At 32.4% G+C, this 25146-nt stretch overlaps 12 protein-coding genes across 12 annotated transcripts; 8 read left to right on the forward strand and 4 right to left on the reverse strand.

Annotated features, from left to right (window-relative positions):
* Positions 1–2: 2 nt before the first annotated feature.
* On the forward strand, positions 3–1282 carry DFA_12156 (uncharacterized protein; the record flags this gene model as incomplete). The annotated part of the gene is made up of 5 exons (XM_004353741.1): positions 3–14; positions 239–450; positions 533–676; positions 767–976; positions 1069–1282. 5 exons carry the CDS (start codon positions 3–5, stop codon positions 1280–1282), a joined length of 792 nt encoding a protein of 263 aa, XP_004353793.1.
* Positions 1283–1635: 353 nt separating this feature from the next.
* CRTF (transcription factor) lies at positions 1636–3979 on the reverse strand (the record flags this gene model as incomplete). Its single annotated transcript, XM_004353742.1, has 2 exons — positions 1636–3628; positions 3726–3979. The coding sequence occupies 2 exons, from the start codon at positions 3977–3979 to the stop codon at positions 1636–1638; spliced, it is 2247 nt and encodes a 748-aa protein (XP_004353794.1).
* A 362-nt stretch (positions 3980–4341) lies between these two features.
* DFA_12158 (uncharacterized protein) lies at positions 4342–5370 on the forward strand (the record flags this gene model as incomplete). The annotated part of the gene is made up of 4 exons (XM_004353743.1): positions 4342–4393; positions 4520–4575; positions 4936–4993; positions 5339–5370. 4 exons carry the CDS (start codon positions 4342–4344, stop codon positions 5368–5370), a joined length of 198 nt encoding a protein of 65 aa, XP_004353795.1.
* Positions 5371–6606: 1236 nt separating this feature from the next.
* cspB (culmination specific protein 45D) lies at positions 6607–6900 on the forward strand (the record flags this gene model as incomplete). The annotated part of the gene is made up of 2 exons (XM_004353744.1): positions 6607–6688; positions 6779–6900. 2 exons carry the CDS (start codon positions 6607–6609, stop codon positions 6898–6900), a joined length of 204 nt encoding a protein of 67 aa, XP_004353796.1.
* A 260-nt stretch (positions 6901–7160) lies between these two features.
* Positions 7161–7709, reverse strand: DFA_12160 (uncharacterized protein; the record flags this gene model as incomplete). Its single annotated transcript, XM_004353745.1, has 1 exon — positions 7161–7709. The coding sequence occupies one exon, from the start codon at positions 7707–7709 to the stop codon at positions 7161–7163; it is 549 nt and encodes a 182-aa protein (XP_004353797.1).
* Positions 7710–8046: 337 nt separating this feature from the next.
* Positions 8047–8905, forward strand: DFA_12161 (SAP DNA-binding domain-containing protein; the record flags this gene model as incomplete). Its single annotated transcript, XM_004353746.1, has 2 exons — positions 8047–8743; positions 8838–8905. The coding sequence occupies 2 exons, from the start codon at positions 8047–8049 to the stop codon at positions 8903–8905; spliced, it is 765 nt and encodes a 254-aa protein (XP_004353798.1).
* Positions 8906–9210: 305 nt separating this feature from the next.
* DFA_12162 (uncharacterized protein) lies at positions 9211–11035 on the forward strand (the record flags this gene model as incomplete). The annotated part of the gene is made up of 3 exons (XM_004353747.1): positions 9211–10215; positions 10342–10616; positions 10828–11035. 3 exons carry the CDS (start codon positions 9211–9213, stop codon positions 11033–11035), a joined length of 1488 nt encoding a protein of 495 aa, XP_004353799.1.
* Positions 11036–11158: 123 nt separating this feature from the next.
* On the reverse strand, positions 11159–11860 carry DFA_12163 (high mobility group box-containing protein; the record flags this gene model as incomplete). The annotated part of the gene is made up of 1 exon (XM_004353748.1): positions 11159–11860. One exon carries the CDS (start codon positions 11858–11860, stop codon positions 11159–11161), a length of 702 nt encoding a protein of 233 aa, XP_004353800.1.
* Positions 11861–12568: 708 nt separating this feature from the next.
* H2AX (histone H2A) lies at positions 12569–13039 on the forward strand (the record flags this gene model as incomplete). Its single annotated transcript, XM_004353749.1, has 1 exon — positions 12569–13039. One exon carries the CDS (start codon positions 12569–12571, stop codon positions 13037–13039), a length of 471 nt encoding a protein of 156 aa, XP_004353801.1.
* Positions 13040–15742: 2703 nt separating this feature from the next.
* Positions 15743–17422, forward strand: DFA_12165 (WD40 repeat-containing protein; the record flags this gene model as incomplete). Its single annotated transcript, XM_004353750.1, has 1 exon — positions 15743–17422. One exon carries the CDS (start codon positions 15743–15745, stop codon positions 17420–17422), a length of 1680 nt encoding a protein of 559 aa, XP_004353802.1.
* Positions 17423–17543: 121 nt separating this feature from the next.
* Positions 17544–23441, forward strand: gxcA (pleckstrin domain-containing protein; the record flags this gene model as incomplete). The annotated part of the gene is made up of 9 exons (XM_004353751.1): positions 17544–17550; positions 17722–18397; positions 18884–19008; positions 19162–19535; positions 19663–21700; positions 21780–21955; positions 22028–22399; positions 22494–22917; positions 23032–23441. The coding sequence occupies 9 exons, from the start codon at positions 17544–17546 to the stop codon at positions 23439–23441; spliced, it is 4602 nt and encodes a 1533-aa protein (XP_004353803.1).
* Positions 23442–23759: 318 nt separating this feature from the next.
* Positions 23760–25019, reverse strand: slbp (histone RNA hairpin-binding protein; the record flags this gene model as incomplete). The annotated part of the gene is made up of 2 exons (XM_004353752.1): positions 23760–24223; positions 24578–25019. 2 exons carry the CDS (start codon positions 25017–25019, stop codon positions 23760–23762), a joined length of 906 nt encoding a protein of 301 aa, XP_004353804.1.
* Between the last annotated feature and the right edge of the window lie 127 nt (positions 25020–25146).

Raw genomic sequence — 25146 nt, forward strand, 5'->3', positions numbered from 1 at the left:
TAATGTATAGGAGGGTATATATATATTAATATTAATGAATGAATGTATATGCTTTTGATGACGTGAGTGTATACACTATCTTTTAGATAAATTATTAATAAAAAATGAAAAAATCATTGATTTGTGATTGTTGTATTAGTTTCACCATCAGTCTCTCATACCTCTTATTATCTTTGTCAACTTTATTTATACACAAATACACATATTGAATAGTAGTAAAACTCTTTACAATATATAGAGAATGAGTACAATAGATAGTTCATCACCAAGTGTATCATCACCTTCAATATTCACACCAACCAAACCAACCGCCCTTAGAGATCAATCGATTGATGATAGCGGTAGTTTGGGATCTTCTAAAAGTGATTCAAGTTATAAAGATGGTAATAGTAATAATAAAGATAGAGACTCTAAATTACAAAATACAAGACATAGATTAGTTTATGAATAGTAAATATTTATTAAAGGATACATATAAGATATTATTATTATCATCATCATTCTAATCTTTGCATCTTTTGTTTGTTTCTAGTCAAAAGTTACAAGAATTATCAATTAAAGGATTATACGTAATACCATCATTTACATCGATATTTGAATGGCATTGCGTATTATTCATTCGAAATAGGGTATATAGATCATCTGTCATTAGATTTGTTATTATTATCCCTGATGAGTATGTGATGTTAATTAATGAGCGATAATCTCTCTCATAATATTATATTATGTCATATATATATATTAACAATATATCAATCTTTTTTAGTTTCCCAGAGGAATGTCCTGTAGTTAAATTCCAAACACCTGTATTTCATCCATTGATTGGTATGGATGGAGAATTTGATCTTACTCATCATTTCCATGATTGGAAGCCAGAAAAGTATATGATTGGTCATATCCTTTGTTATATCAAAAATGTATTCCACAATCCAGATAAATACAACTATCCTGCATTAAATCCAGAAGCCGAGAAATTGTATGTCTATATCCTCACACACCATTCCCTTTTTAGATTTATGAGTCTATTACTAACAACATGATTCATTTGATTGATTACTTACTTTTTAGATTAAAAGAAAATTATGAAGAATATCTTAGAAAGGTATCACATTTTGTTAAATTATCAATTCAAAATGTTTATAATAATCCACAACATACACCAATTGTATTTGCAGAAGAGTGGAAAGACAAGGAAAAATTCGAAGCAACCAAAAGACAAATACTTAAAAAAGATTCACCAACCATTGTCGATAGTTTCAAAGCATTCTTTACAAGAAAATAATATACAAGAATTATTTATAATTCTTGTTTCAATAAATGGAATCATCATGTAGAAAGAAAAGAAAAGAAAAGGAATAGACTTTTGTTTGATTTTTAGCCAAAACAACTTTTGATTTGTTGAATGATCATTTTATTTTAATATCAATTTAATTTAATTTAATGTATATTTGAGAGGACATGGACTGATGGAGTATGAATGGAAATAATAATAATAATAAATACAATGTAAAAAAATATATAAACTTTATATATAAATATCTATCTAACAAAAAGATTGGCAAAAAAATAAATAAATAAAAAAAAATGTATAGAAGGATGGATATGTGTACGGGGGAGGTGTGGTTAACCTAGTTTCTAAAACTGGGCAAGTTGAAGCAATTGTTGTTGATTGATTTGTTGCTGTTGGTTGATTTGTTGTTGTTGTTGTTGATTGATTTGTTGTTGTTGTTGTTGTGATAAAAGATTACCACCATTTTGCATTTGTTGGTTGATTTGTTGTTGAGGTTGTTGATTATTATTGTTGTTAAGATAATATTCACCATCATCAGATTTTGATTTCTTGTTTTTGTTTGGGACCGACTTTTTCCATTGCTTTACATTGACATTGATCAAACTTTGCAAGACAACCTCCTTGGTGTTTGGATCGGTGAGTGTAAAGTGCAGGTAGAGTGGAATGTGAGAGTTGTGTCCAGAGCAGCACATGGGCTTGAGCGAGAGGTTGAACTGTCCGTCCTTGACACGGGTGAGGATGTTGTTCTTGATGAGAAGAACCTTGCCCTTGGCATGGGGGTTGGCCGAAAAGTACGACTTTGTTTGGTAGTACTCTGTACAGATTTTGCAGTTGTGGATGGGGTTGAGGTGACCGTCGTAGACGTTGCCGTCAAAGATGAGTGCCTTTTCGTTTTGATCGGGGTATTGCTTGAAACGCTTGGCATTGCCAGAATAACCCAACGAGGGGTGGATGTAGATACGGTAGCCCTCGTAACGGTTGTGGAGACGAGCGTCGCACTCGGACAAGAGCTGAAGGTTGAGCAATTGTTGGCGTTGGACGTCGACTGGGGCATTGGTGTTTTGTGGCTGCTGCATGATCAATGGGTTGTTGGTGATTGATGGCAACTTGAATTGGATTGGTTGGTAGTAGTTGCGGTGCATTGGATCAATCAAATTCCAACAGGCACGGTGACGACCGACATTGGTGGTGTTGAACGGCTCGAAAATAACAGTACCGCTACGCACTGTAATAGGTGGGTTGCTCTCACACTGCTTCTTGAGTGACTCTGATCCAAATATCTCCCAATGTGAAATGGTCGACTTGATAGGTGTTCCTCCAACCATACTAAGTTGGTTGGCACTCACTCCACCACAAACAGCAGTACAACTTGCAACATTACAATTGGTAGTAGTAGTTGTAGTTGTAGAGGTTGTTTGTTGTTGAACCATTTGTTGTTCATTGTAATATGGTTGTGGTGGGCTTGATGAAGAGTGATAGGTATTTGGTGAAAATGGAGGTGTATTTAATGGAGAACTATCACCTTGTCCTTGTTGTTGTTGTTGTTGTTGAACCATTTGTTGTTGCTGTTGCTGCAAAGAAGGCATGAATGAACCATTGGATTGGTTTGTAGTAGTTGCATTTGGAATGAGAGAAGTAGAGTTGTTGAGACCATTGTTGGCAATGTTGTTGTTGTTGCCTAAACCAAGCAAGTTCATTAGGATAGAGTTACCCATCTTTAATTGCTGCTCTGGTTCTTGCTTCATTTGTTGTAAAAGTTGTTCAAGTTGTTGAATGTTTAATGCATTCACTGGTACTCCCATTTGTTGTTGTGGTTGAGTTTGTAACTTTTGTTGTTGTTGTTGTTGTTGTTGGACAACTCCACCACCATTGGCATTTCTACCAATATTAAATTGTAATGAAGAGGTTGTGGTGTTGTTGACAAGGTTACAGTCACTGCTGAGGTTGTTGACTGGCCAAGCTTGTGGTGGCAAGATATTTGGATTACGAGAGTCCAATACAAGACCATAGTTTGGTAGGTATTGTGGAGGACTGTATGAAAGAGCGGCAGCAGTTCCTCCATTTTGCGAGGTGAGTGATGGTGAACCCTCGTCTGTGGTGGTTGGTGATCCAATCAATTGTGGTTGTTGGGGTCGGTGAAAGTTGTAAATAACCCGGTTGCTGTTGTTTGATTGGTTCAGTGGAGAATCTGGTGGGCTGCTATACACCGATTCACTCTTGGCAACATTAGATGAAGAGGAATAAGAGTTTTGATTGTTGTTGTTTAATAATACAGTGTTGTTGTTATTATTGTTGTTTGATTGTTGGTTTGATCCATTATTAATCATACCATTTACCCTAATCATTTTTAAAAAAAAAAAAAAAAAAAAATCAATACAAAAAATACAAATACAAATAATAATAATATCTATCTATTTATCAACAAACTACTTACAAATCGAAATAATCAACCGGTTGTTGTGACTCTGCACCTCTTTTCAATGGATTGTTGTTTTGAACAACAGAATTGTTTGTATCGGTTTGAGTGTACATGTTTGATGCAGATGTGAGACTATTATTGTCTGAGTTGTTGTTGTTGTTGTTGTTGCTTTGGTTGTTGTTGATAATAGGAGAAGAAGCTTCAAATGGCGATCCGTAGATTTCGTTTTTAGATGAGTTTGTATCGTACGAAGAAAAGACGTCAGTCATCATAGTAGAATTATAATATGATATGATATATAACTAGTCTAGTTTAAAAACTTTTTACGAGTTGTTGGTCTTGCTTGTTGATGAGATGAAGGAGAGGAGATAAGATGGTTGGATTGATAAAAAAAAACAAAAAATAAAAATAAGAGAGAGTAATCGAACGGGAGAGCAGCAGGAGGATACTTTGTGTTTGCTGTGACGTCAGTTGAAATTTTTTTGTTTTTGTTTGATTTTTGCTGGTTTTGTTGGTTGGATGGATATCGAGGGTTCTAAAGAGTAGCAGGTGATGGATGGCTCACTCACTCGTTAGATAATAAAATAAAACGATTATATGATTTGATTATTAAACTAATTGCTTTTTTTAGATGAGATGGTTGGTTTTATCAACTTCTTCTTCTTCTTTCTTCTTCTTCAAAGGTTTATATAACTGTTCTATATACTACTGTACTACTGTGCTACTGTGATGATTATAATTCTCTTGGATTATATATACGACTACTACTTGATTATAATTTGATTTATAATTATTATTATTTAAAATAGTTAATCAGAAATATATTATTATATATTATGAAACTATTAAAGTATGGGTTGATGTTGTTTGTTTCTGTTGTTGCTTTGTTTGTTGCTGTTGTGTAATTAGTTGTCACGCAATGTTGTTGAATTATTATTATTATTATTAAGTGGTTGGAGTGTGAGAGAGAGAGATAATTGGAGTTCTATTGTATAGTTGAAAAGATGTATATCAACAACAATAAAGAGTAATAATGATGATTATATATATGTACAAAGGGGAAAGAATCTTTTGATTTTTGATATAAAATTACAGAGAGAGAGAGTGAGAGAGGGAGAGAGAGAATAATGAATGAAAGAAAGAGAATAAATGAATGAATGAGGTTGTTGTTATTTTCAAAAAAAAAAATATATTATTATCTTGTATTTAATCTATATATAATAAGTGTTATGAATTCTATACTAATGGTGATGTATATGTATGTATTTATGTCTTGTCTGTCTGTATGTATGTTAATTGTTGTTTTTGGTGGGTTATATAATTCAGTTAGGATTATTTTATTTGTTGTATGTTGTTTGTTATAACTATGTTTTGGTGATGGTTCACACCATCTCAGTTCTTTTTTTCCCCTTCACCAAAACTCACATTCATTTTTGTTGGTGTAGCAGAGAGATATAGAGAGAGAGAGAGACAAGAAGCTTTATAGATAGCTCTAGCTCTAGAGTTTCCTACACGCGATCGAGATAAAAAGGGACTCTCTCAGACCCCTACCTCTATATTTGATGATGACATCATATATAATAGTGCCTCCTCTCTTCATTTCATTTCACATTCTTATCCTTTTATAGGTAAGGAATTTGAGTGTGGTCAAAAATCCTAATAACTATAATATTTATTCTATTATCGAAATATAGTAGTAGTTCATTTTTACTTTGAGAAATAATAATAATAACTCATCCTAATACACTTCACCTAATGAGCAACATGTTCATGAACCAGCCAGGTAATCATATGATCATCGAAATATACAGAACTTGTAACATTTCCATCCATCTATCTATTCGTCAAGATCAATTGAATAGATCAATTATTATTATCAATACAGCTAGCCAACTGATGATTACTAGATTGTTGTCGTTGTTGATTCTCTACAGAGCCAAGTTCGAATTGGGAAATTCTACAGACTAGATCTAATCTTTTATCTGTTCAATTTTCTATTGAGTAATTTGTTACTTGAAATTTTTGAGATATTTTCCTTCTTTCCCTGGAAGGAAATTAATTTTTTAATTTAATTTTCAAGAGTACCCTCCCTACCAACACGTATAAATATGGGTACCCGGAGAGTAAACAATTCCATTGCAACCAAACAGTTTTCAACAACAGATTCAGATTCGCACCCCCACAACCCAAATTTAAAGAATCAGGGACAATAATAATAATAGTTCAAGTAGCATTGACCTCACCTATTTATTTAGCATAAACAACTTCATTCATTTTTTTTCAACAACACAAAGAAATAATAATAATAATAATTATTAAAGGTATGTCATACATAATAAATAATAAATAATAATAATGTTGGTGATAATAATAATGTTAATAGATAATAATAATAATAATATATTATTCTATCCAATGGGAAAGAGAGCGGCGAGATGCAAATATTTAACATTGCAAAGAGAGAGAGAAGAGGTGAATTGAATGGATAGGGGAGGGGGGTTCAGTCGTAGTAGTTGTGTGTGACATTTTGACACATGTGGTGTGAGTGAACTGCTATGCAACTTCCACCCATTCCATCCGATCCCCATGCTTCCTCCTCTTCACCACCATGTTGCTTATTGCACTTTCATGCATGCTACCCCCAACATCAACAATCATCGTAATAATACAAAAACAAAACTAACTAACACCCAAATCTTTTTTTTTCATAATTGAATTGATATTATATTATATTATATTCATCCAAACAACAATTTAATTTAATCAATCCAACCATCTTCATCTTCATCTTCATTCATTCATACAATTTATTCTAATTTATTCATTCACAAAACCATTTAGCATATTTCAAATTTATAAAACAAACAAACAAATATAATATATAATATATTCCAAAATGGCCTTAAAAGATAAAGTAGACAAGAACGTAAGATTAGACCGTCACTCTGGAACCGGAACAAGAGGTTTACCAAAGAAGGGTATGTACATATATATATAAATATATTTGATCAATCATTTCAATTTACTAATTATTTCTTTCTCTTATTTTTTTTTTTGATTTTAAATAGAGGGATATGGAAGATACGGATGGGGAAAGGAAGGTGAAGCATTTGTACAAGACGATGTCGAAAGAGACAATGAATTCTTAAAGGAAGCCAAACCACAACCAGCATTCCAAAGTGAACAATGAAGAGTAGGAAGAGTCCATGAGTAGTGGATTTTATCCATCATTTCATCATTTTGTAGATAATATTAAAACCAAAAAACAAACAAACAAATAATAATAATTATAATTCACAATCCAAAATAATAATAATAATAATAATAATATACTCCCACATCATAATAATAATAATAACGTGTAAATAAAATCATATAATGTAAATAAATAAAACAAAACAAAACAAATACAAATATTATCCCCCCAAACCTATATTATTATACATAATATTATGATTTGTTTTCCAATTTATTTATTAACCAATTCATAGCATCAATGAAACCATCTTTACCAATTTCAGGATTATTTCCAATAGTTGGTTTGATTGCACAATCGACAATAGATGGATGGTCCAACAAGATGGTTCTTATTTGATCGATTGTCATAGCATCAGGTCTATCCATTTTATTGGCAAGTATTAAGACTATCTCACTTGCAGTCTGTAGATGCTCATTGTTTAGTAGTTTGGTCAACTCGATTCTAGATTGATCTAGCCTCAATGGGTCGGATGCATCCAAGACAAAGACGATAGCAGATGTTTTTTGAAATAGGTCGTCTTGACCAAACGGTCCTTTATCACCACCAAGATCGTAAGACGTAAATTGAATGTTCTTGTACGACACTGATTCAGTAAAACTACAAAGTACTGGTATTTTAGTAGTGTCTTTTCCAAGTCCCAAGAAATGATACAGTATACTTGACTTCCCAGAACCATCTAATCCCACAAACAACACGTTATATTCATCAGTACCATTATATTTACTTATAATTCCTCCCATCTCTATCTATCTATCTATCTATCAATAAATGAGACGCAATCAAGTATGATGATTCATACATCTGTCTCAAGCTTGAGAGGATTGATGAAAAAAAAACAAACAAAAATCAAATAATGATACCTCACACCCAATTGGTGACATGAACTTCATTGACAAATACTTTGGTGACACTTGTTTATTATTGACGAGATATATATATATTATTTGTATTTATTATTTATTATTGTTATTATTATTATTATTAAGAGTATTTATAAAGATAAGATAGTTGGTAGATCACATACACAAAGAAAGAAGAGATTAAGAAAGAAGAAAGGAAGAAAGATAACAAAGAGAGATGGCACTTACTAAAGATTCAATTGATAAGATGTTGGTCAAAGACTTGCAAAAAGAGTTGACTACATTGGGATTAGATACATCGGGCAAGAAGGCAGACTTGCAAGCTAGATTAATCGAATATATAGAAAAGCATGGTAGCAACGGAACACATCATTCAGGTGACAATAATAATAACAACAACAATAATGCTACAGCTCAATCAGATGCTTCAACTATAGACAACAACAACACAGGTGTATCGGGTAGTCCAACAACAACAACAACAACTGCTACTGCTACATCATCATCACCTATAGCATCATCTGGTTCATTGGTAGATATAACAAAAATGACACACCAAGAAAGAGCTCTATATCGCGCCAACAAATTTAAAACCTCACCTACTCTATCATCAAATAATGACAATGGTAATCATCATACTACTACTACAACATCACCAAAGACAACATCTTCAGTTGCTACTCCATCAACCAACGGTAGTGGTTTAAGTGAAGCTGAAAAGGTAGCTGCAAGAAGAGAAAAGTTTAAGACTGCTGGATCATCATCATCATCCAGTGGTAGCGAGACAACAACCACAACCTCTCCAGCCAAAGTACCAATTAAAAAGATAAATCCAAAGGATGCACTTAAATTGAGTACACCAGAAGAGATTTTAAAGAGAAAGCAAAAGTTTGGTGCAACCAATCCATTGGCTGGTATGTATTTATATCACTTGTGACACAGTCTATTACAAACAATGAACAATGACATTAATATATATATTATTTTCTTACAACTCCAACTCTAAAGGATCCGAAGAACAATTAAATAAGAGACTACAGAAATTCGCAACAACTACACCATCAGCTTCATCCTAAACTTTTACTTTCATTACACAATTTATATATTATAGAAAACAAATAAAAAAAAATAATGATACAAAAACAAATATCAAATAGGATAGATAGGATAGACAGATAGATAGATCGAAAGTAGAGATAGATATAGAGAGAGAGAGAGATATATATCTTGATTTGATATATAATTTTAAATTAATTTATTTTTGAACGAGTTGAGTTGAATGATTGCATTCATCTGACTTGCGAGATGAGGACGAGTTGTTGTCATTTATATAAATATATTTGCAAGTTGTCTAAGCTTTGCTTTGGTCAAAGAAGAAAGAATGAAACCGACAAGCGACACCAAGAAGAATACTACTACTTTGTCTAAATCAAAAGATGAAAAGACGACGAATAACAAAGACAAATCTGCTGCAGTACCAAAGAATGTAGTTCCTCCAAAAAAGAAACAACAACAACAAAAGAAACAATCTGGTGGTAGTGGTGGATTATCACTCGCATTCATGGACTCTCTTGCATCTATTCAAAAGAAACAAAATGATCCTACCATTGCAAAGGTTTTGAAAGAAACTAAAACCAATGCGACAGTTGCAACATCTGTTGTGGCGACGACTACTGCACCTGTTGTTGCTGATAGTATCAATAAAAAGAAGGTAGATCAAAAAAAGGTAGATCAAAAGAAGAATAACGATAAACAACAACAACCTAAACCTATTGTTATCCCTCCTCCTCTTCCAACTCAACCAACACCTAAACAAACCAATACCACAAACCAAAAGACACCTCAAGTTGCTTCAACAACATCTACCTCTACTACTACTACTACTTCAACAACAAAGCCAACAACAACAACAAGTGGTATATCATTATCAAAATCATGTTTTGCATTACAACCAAATGCATTTGAATCACAATTGAATAGTTACCAACAAAAGGTTAGTGAAACAATTGCTAAAAGCCAACAAATACATACACTCATTCCAGAATTGATGAGATCTACCTATATACCAGATAATCCTCGTGTACATGATCAACAACAACAACAACAAAGTCAACAACTCAAGTACCAAATACAATCCAAACCAACAACAACTGCCACTACAGTCGAGATGGAAATTAATAGTCATACAATACCAGCCATGTTGATTGGAAATTATTCAATGATGAAAAAAGGAACATCATCAATTGAAGAAATCCAAGCTCTACTTCACCCTCTACTTCCTACCAACCTTGCACCATTCTATCAATCCATTTCATTACTCAAAAAAATTTATACCAAAAACAAATTAAGATTGCAAAAGTTACATGAAACCAAATTTATTCATATTGTAAGTAGAGAGATATATATATGATATATGATATATGATATATGATATATGATATATGATATATGATATATGATACAAACCTCTAATTTCTAATTTATTTCTATTTATGCCTATATATATATTTAGTTACACAAAAAATTAAAAGACTATAAATTATATATGAGTAATGCCTTTTTCCCAATGGTCAAATTAATGCCAAGTAAACAATTGGTGATATTGATCATGTATCGATTGTATGCACAAACCCTTTATATAAAGTTTCTCAAGGATCTCTTGGTTGAGGCATCTGGTGCCTTCACCTACCTTATCCAAATTGGTTTTGATATTCCCTACACCTACGTCATGATGGGTTGTTTGGCCAGTATCAATGAACATCTTACTGAAACCCAAAAATTAATATTGTATGTAAATTTTACCAAATAGAGAGAGCGAGAGAGAATGTCTAGTCTTTCTTTCCAAAAAAAAAAGAAATAGTAAAATGAATGATAATAATTTATGCATTAATAATTTATTTTGTGTATATACATCAAACTATATATTAATCTTACTTTTTTTTTTTTCCTTTTTTCCCTTTCCTTTTTTTTTTTTCCTACCTTTTCTTTTCTTATTTAGTAATCAATTTAATGTATTATACAACAATTTTGAAAAGTTTGAATGGTCAAGAGAAATTGCATCACCTCTTAGTAACAAAGAATACCAACTCCAATTAAACTATTTACTTTTACCATTTGCCAATGTTTTTGGGTCATTATCCATTGTCCAAATGCACCAAGAAATAAATACTCCATTTTCAATCCCTTCCACTACGAATAGTAGTTAAAGGAATTGAAAATTAAAGTATCTAATATACATAATGCAAAATGAACTGCCTATTATTACTATTATTATTATTTTTGGTTGTTTCTATTATTTATAAAAATGATTATTATTAATACTCTTATTATTATTTGTTATTATTATTTTGATCTTCTTTTAACTTTAATGAACGTTCTGTAAAACCTTTCTTTTCAGATGGATGTAATTTGTTCCATTCTTGACCCAACATTGATGATATTATGATATTGGTGAGCTCTGGATGCTTTAATTTCAACTCTTTTCTTCGGTGTTGTGAAAAGAGGATAAATGCATTGGGTGGTTTCTTTTTCTTTTCTACCTTTGGTGTCTTGGTTATCTTGACTACTTTCTTTTTTGCTTGTTTTGGTTGTTTCTTGTTTGTTGTTGTGTATTCCTCCTCTTCCTCTTCTAAATCATCGTCTGATGATAACTCTTCTTCATCGTCCATATCATCGTCTGTTGATGATGATGATACATCTTGTTGTCCAAAGTTCATGATATCATCAGCAGCGATGGTAGCAGCAACACTTATATCCTCTTCATCTTCACTGTTCTCATCATTGTCGTCGTCGTCTGATGATAATGACAAGTCCTCCTCTTCTTCGTCATCATCGTCTTCCTCTAACACTGATTTGTTGAATGGTTGAAGCATCTCTTCTGGTATTTTAAGTGGTTCAATCATTTCAATTGCTCCTATTAGTTGTGCGTTTGTCATATCTATATTATTATTATTATTATTTGTTATAATATCTGTACTATTATTATTACTATTACTGTTATTATTGTTTAAATGATGATGATTATTCTCCATCTTCTTCTCAATACATTTCCTCTCTTTTAAAAAAAAGAAAGTAAAACAAATATTGAATTTTCTTCAATGGAAACTAGTCACTTTGAAAATTCATCAAACACCCAAAAAAAAAATACTCATGATAATACAAAGTCGGTAATATATCTTTAGAATACAAGATATATCTTTAAGTACTACTATAGGAATCATAATAAAAAAATAATAAAATAAAAAAATAAAAATAAAAAGTTTAACCAACTCAATAAAATAAAATAAAACAAAATAAAATAAAATAAAATAAAACTTTTTAAGAGTAAAGCAATGTTTGTTTGAGTTCGTCAACTAGATTAGTGGGAATATAATATACTTTAACCGTTAGAATCTTGTTTTTTTTGATCGATTAATTTTTTTAACGACTAGTTTATCTGATTTTTTTTTAAAATTTGAATTTTAGGATATTAGAGAATTTGGAGGGAAGTGGTTTCATTTTTTTTGAGCAAAAACCTTCAAAAATCCGACTTTTACATATGATTTCAAAAAAAAAGTGAGTTTTTTTGACATTTTTTTTGAGTTGATTTCGAAACAGCAAGAAACATCACCTTGAACTCATCATTCATTTTATCCATTTACCAAATATTCATTCCCAACAACAACACACAAGCCCCTATCTTTAATATTCAATATTAATAGTCAGTTAGTAATTACTTTCATCATCCTCTACTTTTAAAAATGTCAGAAACCAACAAGAAAACCTCAACCAAGGACAAGACTGAGACCAAGCCAAAGGTCGCCAAGACCAAGAAGACTGGTGAAGACGACAAGGAAAAGATGTCTCGTTCCAAGAGAGCCGCCATCACCTTCCCCGTCTCACGTATTGAACGTCTTCTCAGAGACGGTCGTTATGCCCCACGTGTCGAATCCAACGCTCCAGTCTACTTGGCTGCCGTCCTCGAATACTTGGTGATTGAAATTTTGGAACTCGCCCACAACATCTGTTCACAAAACAAAAAGACCCGTATCACCCCACAACACATCAACTGGGCTGTCGGTAACGATGCTGAGCTCAACCATCTCTTCTCCAACGTCACTATTGCCAACGGTGGTGTCGTCGCTGCTCCAACTCCAGCCACCGAAAAGAAGACCAAGAAGGTTACCAAGAAGAAATCCTCTGCCTCTGCCGAAGGTTCCCAAACCTACTAAACGATTGGCTAGCCGCCCACCGTTCGTTGGACTCTTATGAATATAGGAATAACATCCGCCCCTGGAATAGGATTTTATCTTTTTTCATATGTTGTATAAACATTACAAAAGGCTTTTTTCAAAGCCACCCAAATTCAAATTAATCAAAAGAATTTTTATTATCAATTCAATCCTATCTTTTACTTCTCTCTCTCTTTTGCACATATTTTATTCAATTAATTATTAATTTATTATTTCTATCCTCCTTCCCTTCTTTTATTTATTCCAAATTTAGATTTATTGTAAAACAAATTAAATTAATAAAACACAATCAACAAACTATAATAATGTTAGTTGAAGAATTATTATTATAAATTAAATCTTTTTTTAAATTGTATTATAATTATAATTTTAGAGTTTATTCTTTCCATCCATAGCATCACTATCGAACAATCATGATAGTGTTGAGATATATAATATAGGCAAGATCGATTCCCCAAGTTGGAAAGTTCAAATAATAATCATTTAATGGTAGCGGGGGTATAGCTATTAGTTAGTGTGTGTGTGGTTTGTTTTCTGGTAATTGCCATAATTGGATCAATGAGTTCTATTCATCATAATGTTATGTTTGTTGTTTTATTAGTAATTATATCGACCCTAAACAATCATATGAGTCGGTTAAGGTGAGATGGAATGGATGGAATCTTAGTTTCAGACTGGGAATTAATAATAACCTCTTCCTACTCTTTCTTTTTCAGAGCTGTGATGGAATGATAAGAATATCCAACTTGGTAAACCAAGCTAGCGGTACTAACCACCCACGAATAAAACCATTTCTTCCTTAATATTAAAACATTCCATTGTTGATAATCATCATAGTTTTAGTTCTAAATTTATAAAATAGTATTCATTAATTAATTGGTACATAGTCATCCCAAACAATTCTATTTTTAATTTTTAATATTTTTTGTTTTGGATTCATTATTTTTCAATATTTCCAACTAGACCAGACTCTAGATGAATAGTATATTCAATTTAATAATATCATTTAAGCATAATAATAGCAATAGTAATAGTAATCGAGAATAGTATTTATCTATTATCTCCATCATCTCTTGTTTGTTTTTTTTTAAAAGTAAAACCGGAAACACGGATATTTATTCATTCATTTACAATAGTTAGTAGTTTAAGATTAAGATTTAGAGAGAGAGAGAAACCGAGATCAATAATAGGATTGTACTAGTAATAATTTCAAAACACCACCACAGATATTTATCAAAATAGAACATACAACTGTTCTTTTTTTCAAAATAAATGTAAGTTTACAACTACAAACAAACAAATATATCTCACCCTCTTTTTTTTTTTTTCCCAATAGTAGTAGTTCATTTCATTCCACAATGTGGAAATTTCCATTTTACCCAACATACCCACCCTATTTTGGATTGTTGTATTTTCAAATGATAGATTAACGATTTGTTATTCTTACATGTCTTCCCTTCATTTCACAACAAAAAAAAAAAAGAAAAAAGAGTTGATTTCAAAAACAGTCGTTGTATCCGGGAAATTAAATGACACTATATCTACTCACCCCTTCACCAACAACACCTACCAGCTCACTTTAATTGGGTACCCAGATATATTGACTGGGTATCTACTCATTCGAAAATCGAGTTTAAAATCCACACACTAACTATTCTCTCAACTGTGTGTTGTGTTCATCAATTGTTAAATATATAATTGCCATAATAGTCAACTATATTGATGATGTCTATCCCTATCCATTTCCATATACATATATGATTTAAATAAATTATTTTATATTTTGTCACTATTATATCATCGTTCGTCAGTTTGTCTGTCATCGGTCACAGTCAATTTTGAATTCAATCTCAAGGAGATATCTATTCTATTTAATTATATATCTCTACCTTTTATTTTTTAAATCCATTCAATATACCCTACCCCATACTATGTCAATATAGACTGGGTCAATACATTTTTAAATTATATATATTTCCGCGTTTAATCTTTTGAATCTTTTTTACAACCAAGCTAGAGAGTGGTTTTGTGTTGTTCTGCAAAATCCCATCAACAATCTCTATAGCAATCTGTTGGCTACTTACTCCAACACACAACCTTCCCTCCACACACTCACACATACTCATCCCCAGCCCGTATGTCTTGGCGCCCAGATTGTTTTTAATCATCTCTTCAGTTCAACAACACTCGAGTACAACATTCATACATAAATCTAAATTTACCACTCCAATTTAATTAAGTTTTCCACCTTTTTGCTAGTAGTAGTAAAAGTAAAAGTAGTAGTCACTACACTCAACTACCTACCACCTAAACCACAAGTGTATAGTCGTATTCCACAAATTTCCTGTTGTTCATTTTACTCTTTTTCAACATATAAATTCAATTTCAATTTGAATCAAATTTCAAAATATATCATTTCAATTTATTTATTTATCCTTTTTTCATTTTTTATTTAAACTATATAACTTTTTATATTTTTCTCTAAACCAAACAAAACAAAAAACTTTTTTGATTTCTTTAATAATAACTAAAAAACCAAATGATTTATAGTAAAAAGAATTGGATAAGAAATACTAATCATTTTCATATCCCCTAATAATAATAACAATAACTAAAAAGAATAATTTTATATAAACAAGATATACAACATTTATCATTTTAAAAAGAAAGATTTCAAAAAAAATGTTTGTAGGACAATATCAATTTAGATCAAATAGTAATAATTTTACATTTGATAGTTTCCCATATGAAAATTCATTTGAGGAAATGGAAGAGGAGAGAAGAGAACAAGAAGAGGAAGAAGCTAGATTGGCAGCACAATTGGAAAATTCAAAGATGAGAAGATTGGCTAGATTCCTTTCACGTTCCAAAACCAATTTCAAAGCCAAATTTAGTAATTCATCTGGTTATTTACTAGATCGCATGCCAATCACTGCTCAACGTCGTGAAAAGGTTCGTCAAGCCACCACTAATATACTCGCATTGCCCGATGAAATACTTGTCACCATCATTGGGTTCCTCGATCACTCTGACATTTACTCGATCATGTTGGTCTGCCATTCGTGGCATCGGTTGACGTGCGAGGATTTCCTCTGGCGTCTACTTTACCAAAATTATTTCATCTGTAAACCAAACATCGAATTGTTTGAAGCCAACCAAAAAGGAAAAAAGGATGATCAGGAATGGCACCAACTCTTTACACGTGCCTATGTCACCGAACAACGTTGGTCTAGTGACATTTGCACCGCATCTGTGCTACGAGGTCACAGTGGTACTGTTTGGACACTTATCAACGATACAGACAATGGAATGATCTATACAGGCAGCTACGACAAGTCTGTCAAGGTATGGAACGCAAAGAATAGAAAATGTTTGTACACTCTCAAGGGTCATTCGTACACCGTTCAATGTTTGGACGTATGCAATGGTTTCTTGGCAACTGGATCACTCGACAATACACTCAGACTGTGGAACTGCGAGAAGCAAACGTGTCAGGGTATCGTGTCAACACGCGCACACAACTTTGATGTCTTTTGTCTACAATACTTGCGTGGTAATGCCAATGGACGTACTGTCATCACTGGGTCGTCAGACGCCACCGTCAAACTATGGTCTGTCGGAGAACTAATGGACGACTCGGAAACATTAGACGAACGAGTCTACCAATCACAACTGTACTATGAAGGTAGAAGAAACAACATTGTAAATTATAACATTCAACCAGACGATTCATTTGGATCATACGAAGAAGAGAATAATATCCATCCCGCCACTGCCGAATATTCACTTGACGATTCCAACTCTTCTGTATCACCGTCATCACTATCAGATAGTCAACAACACAATTTAGAAAAACGTCAACAACAACGTCACCGAAACATCGAGAATCAAACTCCAATACACCAATTCAAACATGAAAGTTGTGTCACTTGTCTCCAAGCCGATACCAATGGAAAGTTGATTAGTGGTGGTTCGGACAAGGTGGTTCGTCTCTGGGACTTGAACAAGATGGAGAGTATCGGTGTATTGGCCGGTCACCACGAAGGTATCCGGTGTCTCCAATGGGAAGGAAATGTCGTAGCCACGGGATCCAACGATTGCAACATCAAGCTATGGGATCTCCGTACCAACAGTTGTTATCGTACCCTAAAGTCTAACGGATCGGTTCGTAGTCTTTGTTTCAATGGCTCTAGTCTCATATCGGCATCCAACGACCAAACCATCAGATGGTGGAATATGAACAACGACAAATCCGAGGATTTATACACTTCACAGTCAAGTATATCTTGTCTTTCTTTTGCCGATAATACTCTAATGTATGGATCAAGTGATCATTTGGTTCAAATTTTACAATTTGTTTAAATTATTTAAATAAAACCCAATTAATTAATAATATATTAATAATATAAACAATCTAAAACAAATTAAGAATTATCAGTATAAACGTGTTAGTGAGGGATAGTGTTGGATATTTAATATTATTATGAATAGTAATATTAATATTAATATTTCCAGAACCAATTAAATTCAAATAATTATGGAACTGGAATGAAATGAATGAGGTGAGGGGGTGTGTTTCCAAAACAAACATTACGAAAAAAGTATTATTATTATTATTATTATTATTATTTAATATTATTTTAATTAATATTATTATTTAGAGAGGAGAGATATGGATTTATCAAATAATGCAATAGTTAAATATTATAAATATTTTGAGACATGTGGAACTAGTTCAGGAGGAAGTGTAGAACAACTGCTACAATTATTCGATGGCAATGCAACGATTGAATTTCCATACCACTATGAACAAAAGAAAAGAAAGATCTCTGGTATTGTGGCGATAAGAGATTTCTTTACCAATTGGACCAACCTCTTTCACTTTAACAGTGTCATCATCACGATGTTGTCGACTGACAAGAACTCTAGTTTCGCAAAGATTGAAGCCAATGGCGTGGTACTCACCTCTCACAAACCATACCACCAACTCTTCTTTACACACGTACACACCAATGACAATGATAAGATTGTTCACATGATTGAATTATTCAATCCAAATGTACTTGAAGAAGGTTTATCTTCATTAAATCCAATGCCAATTAGATCTAATGCATGCATGCATCCCTCTACTTCTTCCAACAACAACAACCACAACAACAACCACAACAACAATAATTTAACCTCTACTTCTTCCACTTCTTCCACTTCATCATCGTCCAAACCAACTTCCTCCTCCTCCACCACCATTGTCGATGACATGAAGAAGCTAAAGACCGATGATTCATCATCATCATCATCAAATAAGATGAAATCTTCTAGTACTAGCATTAATATCCTGTATGTATCCAGCAAACAAACTTACTAAATCAACCAACTAATCTTGATGATCACTACTAATGTATATACCTCATATTATCTTCAATCTAATCCTATTGACACAGGCCACCACAAGTATAACTATATGCAAACTATAAATTAAATAAAATGGTTGATTGAAATATACATATGTATGATAGTGTCTTTCATTGTTATTATTATTATCATACACGACTAATTACATGAGGCCACCTCTTTTCAACAAAAATTTTAATCCGAAAAAGGGTTTTTTATGATAATTTTTTCCATTGCTCCTCCTCACCATCACAAACCTCCATAGTTCACAGATTTACTCTTTACTCGCACACACACATTGGACATTCACTACTCACAAAGCTTACTTGGCTTTAATTTATTCATTCATTCATTCTGTATTATTACTTTTATATTATTATTACATCAATCATATCATATCATATCATACCTACTACTTTTTTTTAACTCTAGATCATCGATATCAAGTGCCACACCACAAACCCTCACCTCAAATCAAATCAATTCAAATCACACACCCTCTCACCTCACACACCAACAATCAATCAATCCTATCATTAAACAGCTGTTATTTATAAGTTATAAATAATAATAATAATTAATAGAGAGAGAGACAAGAAAGAAAATTTAAATCTTATTTATTTATTTATATATCTATCTTTGTATCTATATATATCGTGTATAATAATAATAATAATAGAATAACTCAACTTTATATATATTTATTTAAGCAATAATGAATTCAAAAGCAATACATTATCTCTGTCAAAAGAGAGCAGCAGTCAAATGGATAGAGAATGTATTGGAGATTAGTTTGGATCAAAATGAAGACTTTGTAAAATTATTGGTCGATGGTATATTGTTGTGTCGTGTCATCCAAGCCATCAGTCCAAGACTGATGCCACGTATCTCTATACCCGACCCCAATGCCCCTAAACGTACCATCATGTTTAAAAACAGTGAGAATATCTCCTTTTTTATTCAAGCTTCCATCGACATGGGTATCCCAAGACACAAAAAGTTTACTCTAGCCGATCTTCAACAAGAACGTCCTACCTATACCAATATTCGTAGAGTTATTGAATGTTTGGAAGCTGTTTGCAAGGTTTGTCTCTAGATTATATATATATATATATATTTATACACAATCGTATAAAAGGGTTGTGTTTTAACTCTCTCTCTCTCTCTCTCTCTTTTGTTCTATTCTATTTCTATATATTTATATAATTTAGATTGCAAATCAAGATTCACAATATGATTTCAGTATTGAATGGCCTGTATTGGAGGCAAGTGAACAAAAGTTTAGCGAAAAAGAAGTTCATGAAGCCGAGTCGTTACTCGCTCAATTCACAATCAGAGAAAACAAACGTCAAGAAGTCATCAAGAAGAGTCAGACACAGAATGGTGATTTCTCGGTTGCCGCAACAAAGAATCAATTATTCCAACATATAGCCGATCAAAAGAAATTGTATCCTGATAATTCTCCAAAGGTAACTACTAACAATATTAATAATAATAATCAAAATAATAATAATAATAATGACAATGGCGATTGTGATAGTATTGTTGATAACATGATGGATAATAATAATAGTAACAATAATAATAATAATAATAATGGTGGTAGTGAGGGTACAATGAAAAGAAGTGAGACATTTCAAACGTTTAGACCTCATTCCAGGTCATTCATATCTCAATCTTCATTTGTTCCATCAATTTTTAAAGGAGGTAGAGAACATTCAAATAGTGTTTTCATCCCAAGAAATAATAATAATAATAACAGTGAACAACAACAACAACAACAACAACAACCACAACAACAAACGTCAACAACATCAACTGATAATAATAGTAATAGTAATAGTAAAAGTGGAGGACATGATTTCAAAAGTATTTTAAACAAGTGGAAAAATACTCTACTTAAAAGTAATAGTGATACTCATAATAATAACAACAGTAATAATACCAACACTATAAATACTACCACTACTACTACCACTACTACAACAAACAACCAAAATAATTATAAAAGGGGATCAAGTAGATATTCAACTTTACCACCAAATTGGAATAAACAAATCCCAACGCAACAAAAATTACAATTACAACAATTACAACAACAACAACAAGAGGTTAATAATAATAATAATATATTACCTTTACCAACAGCAGCAGATCAACCAATTCATAGATCTGCATCACATTTGACAACAACAACAACTGTCCCTACACCCAAGGAACAGAAAGCAACCATTTCCTACATTGAACCATATTATACTAATAGAAAGTCATCCAATGCAACCGAGTTAAAAGTCGCGCTTGCAAATACGATCCAATCACCACCCATCAACTCACAAACCGTCGAGCAAGTCATCATCAACCAATACGGCGACGATGTTCATTCATCATTGTCTCTTGATCCAAGTAACAACAACAACAACAACAACCAATTTAAAACTACTACTACTACTACCATCCGAGATAGTCCAATTAAGATTGGAGAGGTCAGAGGAAGAAGTAGTACTACTTCTACCGCCACCACTGAAACTACCGATACCAACAACAATAACAACAACAACAATAACAACAATACTACTACTACAACACCAATTCCAATCGATATCGTCACGCCACTTTTAACAACAACAACAACAACAAATAATAATAGTAATAATGATAAACCAATTATTATAGAATCCATTACAACCACCAATACTATTACATTTTCTGCCAGTGTAAATAATAATAATGATAATGATAGTTTCAACCAAAACAATAATATTGATAATAATAATGTAGATCTACCAATAATGAGTACTAGTATTTCTAATATGATACCTCTTTCCCCTCCTAATACTACTACTACTACTCCTACCCCTACTACTCAACCTCAGAGTCAGAGATCATCACTAGGTTTCAAAGCAAGTCCAATTGGAGCCCCTTCATCTCCAACCATCTCCTCACATGTACCATCACCCGCCGCCGTTGCTGAAAAACTAAAGAGTAGCGGTCTCACCACTTCATCATCATCGGCACCCACCACAACTGCTCCTCCCGTCACCTCAGTCACATCGACTGCTTCAACCGTTCCTAAAACAGTAAATGTAGTTACCCAAACCCCTGTCACTGTTACCTCCACTGCCACCCCTACAGCTGTTGCTCCTACCTCCACTACAGCCACTACAGCTTCATCAACCACCTCTACTGCAACTGTTACGACAGTTCCCAAATCTTCCACCCCGGGCACTTCAACTCCTGATCCCAAACAAGGTATGTTAAAACAACAACATTTATATATAATTGAACAGAATGCCCAATAATATTAATACTAATATTTATTACAATTTAGATCGTCTTTCAACTGAATTAAAGGCAGTTATAAAGATTCAAAGAGCCACTAGAAGATGGTTAGAGAGAAACCGTCAAAGAGTTAGAGAACGTGACAATGCCTACAGAGAAAGAATTACTCAGGAGATTACAAAGACTGAAGTTGAATATTTGAATCGTTTAATTTATTTAAGAGATGTAAGTCTACTTCAAATTTGGGACAATATTAAAAGAACAAAATGATTAATTAGTTTATTTTATTATTTTTAGCAACCATTAAAAGATTTAAGAGAAGCAATTGCAAAGGGATCACCAATTATTTCAGAAGAAGAGATTAGAGCTATTTTCAGTGAGTTGGAATCAATCATTGCATACAATACTCAATTGTTGAACGAGTTGCAAGTTCGTTGCAAGCACTGGAAACAAGACACACTGATTGGTGATATTTTTGTAAAGTTTAGTCGATTCTTGATGATCTATTCACAGTATTGTATCAACTATGGTGATTGTCTCGAAGTACTCAATGTATGCAAGAAACAACCAAAATTCAAAGCATTCTTGAACAAATTAAAAGAACACAACGAAGAAATTAGACTTCGTGGCCTTGAAGATTATTTGATTCGTCCAATTCAAAGAATTCCAGTATGTTTATAAACTTAGTAGTAGTAATATAAATGAAATGATAGGATTATAACTAATATTTTACACCTACCTTTATTTAATTAATTAATTTTAGAGATATAGTTTATTAATTAAAGATATGATTAATCATACATGGGCATCACATCCAGATTATCAATCATTGGAGAATGCATACAATTCAATGAACACTGTCGCCGAAAAGATGAATGAAGCCAAGAGAAATGCAGAGAATCGTATGAAGTTGGCAGACATTCAAGAAAAGTTGGAGGGCAACTCGAATGATATATCGGCTGTCGTCAAGGCACACAGAAGATTCGTCAAGGAGGGAGAGTTTACAGAGGGAATGGTCAAGAAAAAATGTGCCCTCGTCTTGTATTTATTTAACGATATTCTGGCTGTCACACGTCCATCTAAATCATCTGGTTCATTCTTTGGTAAACAAAAAACAATTCGTTTACAATTTGAATCAAGTTATCCATTACATAAATTAAGATTAAAACCTTTAGATGATACTCCAAGTATGTTAAAAAAAAAAAAGAAAAGAAATAGAAAAGAAATAATAATAATATTTATTAATTTATTTATTAATTTATTTATTAATTTATTTATTAATTTATTTATTTTCTATTTAGCATGTACAAATTCATTTATGATATCAACATCAAGTGAAGATAGATTAGTTATTTGTGCAAGTGATAAGGAAACCAAAGAAGATTGGATTGCAGCGATCATTGCTGAAAAGGCAGATGCAGACAAACATGAAAAGGAGCAAGAGGAGAGAATCACATCATCGGTCAGTGAAAAGGTTGCCGACACCAAGTTAAAGTTGGAGCAACAGTTTGCCTTTAGAACATCGGGGCAATACGCACCAGTCGACCCTGACAACCCCGGTGCTGCAGGATCATCATCGTTGGAAGACCTCAATGTAAAAACCGGTAAAATGAGTCTTCGTGAAAAGCGTATGAAATTGGTTCAAGAATCTCGTAGCAATAGATTATCTGCAAATGTATCATTAACAGACTCTGGAAAAGAAAAACAATAATCAAAACCCAAACCCCAAAAATTAATTTAAAAAGAAATTAAAATTTAATTATTTTTTTTAAAATCAACAAACAAATGGTGATCTCAACTCAACAATCGCTCCATTGGAATTGTTTCATTTCACTTTTTTTTCTTTCCATTCCAACAACAAAAAAAAAAAAAAAGTAATAATAATTTTTTTTAAAGCACAAAAAAGATATTTTGTTTTGTTTTATATATATTTACAGTATAGTATAGTAGTAGTAGTTCTTTTAAAAAGTTACCAATCCTTTTTAATTATTGGTTCTTTCTTTTTTCTTCTTAATCTTCTTTTTTCATCTTATTGATTTGTTGATGGTGGTTCAGTTGTAGCCATCATAGATAATAGTAAATTTTGATTTTCTAGTAATTGGTCTTGTAAGTTTTCATATCCACCTTGATCATCTCCATCTTGTTGTTCATCAATATTTGTTTGTTCAACAACACCATCACCACCATTTTGATTGGTTTCATTATTACGATTGTTGTTGACATCATTATCACGATTGTAGTCATCATCATCACCAGTATGGCCTTCTGGATCATATTGATGTAAAGCTTTTCTCCATATTTTAATTTGTGCAGCCCAAGACCTACGACTACAAGATTGATATTTAGATGGTGTCATTGGATGACCTTTTTTTCGTTGGTCTTTTGGTACTGTATTGATATAGTTGTCATATCCAATCGTATTCTTTCCATAATCAATATCTTTTTGTCTAGATTGTAGTTTTAATGGATCGGTTTCCTGTTGACTTAATAATACTTTGTTGGTATATCCATAATAATGTACATATTTATGTTTTTTGTTGTTTTTGTTATTATTATTGGTGTTGTTAATTGTATGATTTGACATGGATAGATAATAAAATAGATAGTTGAGTTGAAAAGTATGCAAATGAATGATTGAATGATTGATCGTTTGTAGTTGATTGTTGTTCAATGGTCCATAATAAGATTTAATTCAAATTAAATTAATTGTGTATCGTATCGAAGTTCGTTCATATTAGGTGATAAATGAAATGAAATACGCGTTAGAGAGGAGGGAGAGACAATGGAAAGGCATTATTATTATGATGAATTCCAATAAAAATGAGATCTTTTGCGTTGTAAACATACCATCAGGAACAGATCCATAAAATTTACTGTTTACTGTTGTTGATGCTTTTTGGTCAAGGTTATCTTTGACCATACCATTACTATTACTATCACTGTTATTATTATTACTACGTTGATTATCACGTTGACTATTATTATTATTTCGATTATTATTAGTTCGTTTATAAGGGTCGTAATGATTACTTTTATTTTGATGATTATTATATCTTGAAGAAGAGGTGGACGAAGAGGAATATGATGATGAACGATAATTTCTGTTGTTGTTGTTGTCATCTTCACCATCGCTATCATTTCTTTTAGATCTATCTCTTCTATTATCGTTTGATGATGACCTACTCGTCCTATCATCATGACGATAATAAGAGGGTGTTGTGGTACTACGATTATCATTATCGTACCTTTGATTACTATTACTATTACTATTATTATTATTGGGTTCCATTATCGATCGTTCAATAAAGATATCTTGATAGAAATGTATGTGATGAAATTATCTTGACTCTTCTACTTTTCCCTCTTTTTTTTAAAAATTTTGGGTTGTCTCATCATGAAATGAGCTTCAACACATT

The sequence above is a fragment of the Cavenderia fasciculata genome (assembly GCF_000203815.1).
Source record: "Cavenderia fasciculata unplaced genomic scaffold Scf_EUAJFUG02HR96I-5, whole genome shotgun sequence".
Taxonomy (NCBI): domain Eukaryota; phylum Evosea; class Eumycetozoa; order Acytosteliales; family Cavenderiaceae; genus Cavenderia; species Cavenderia fasciculata.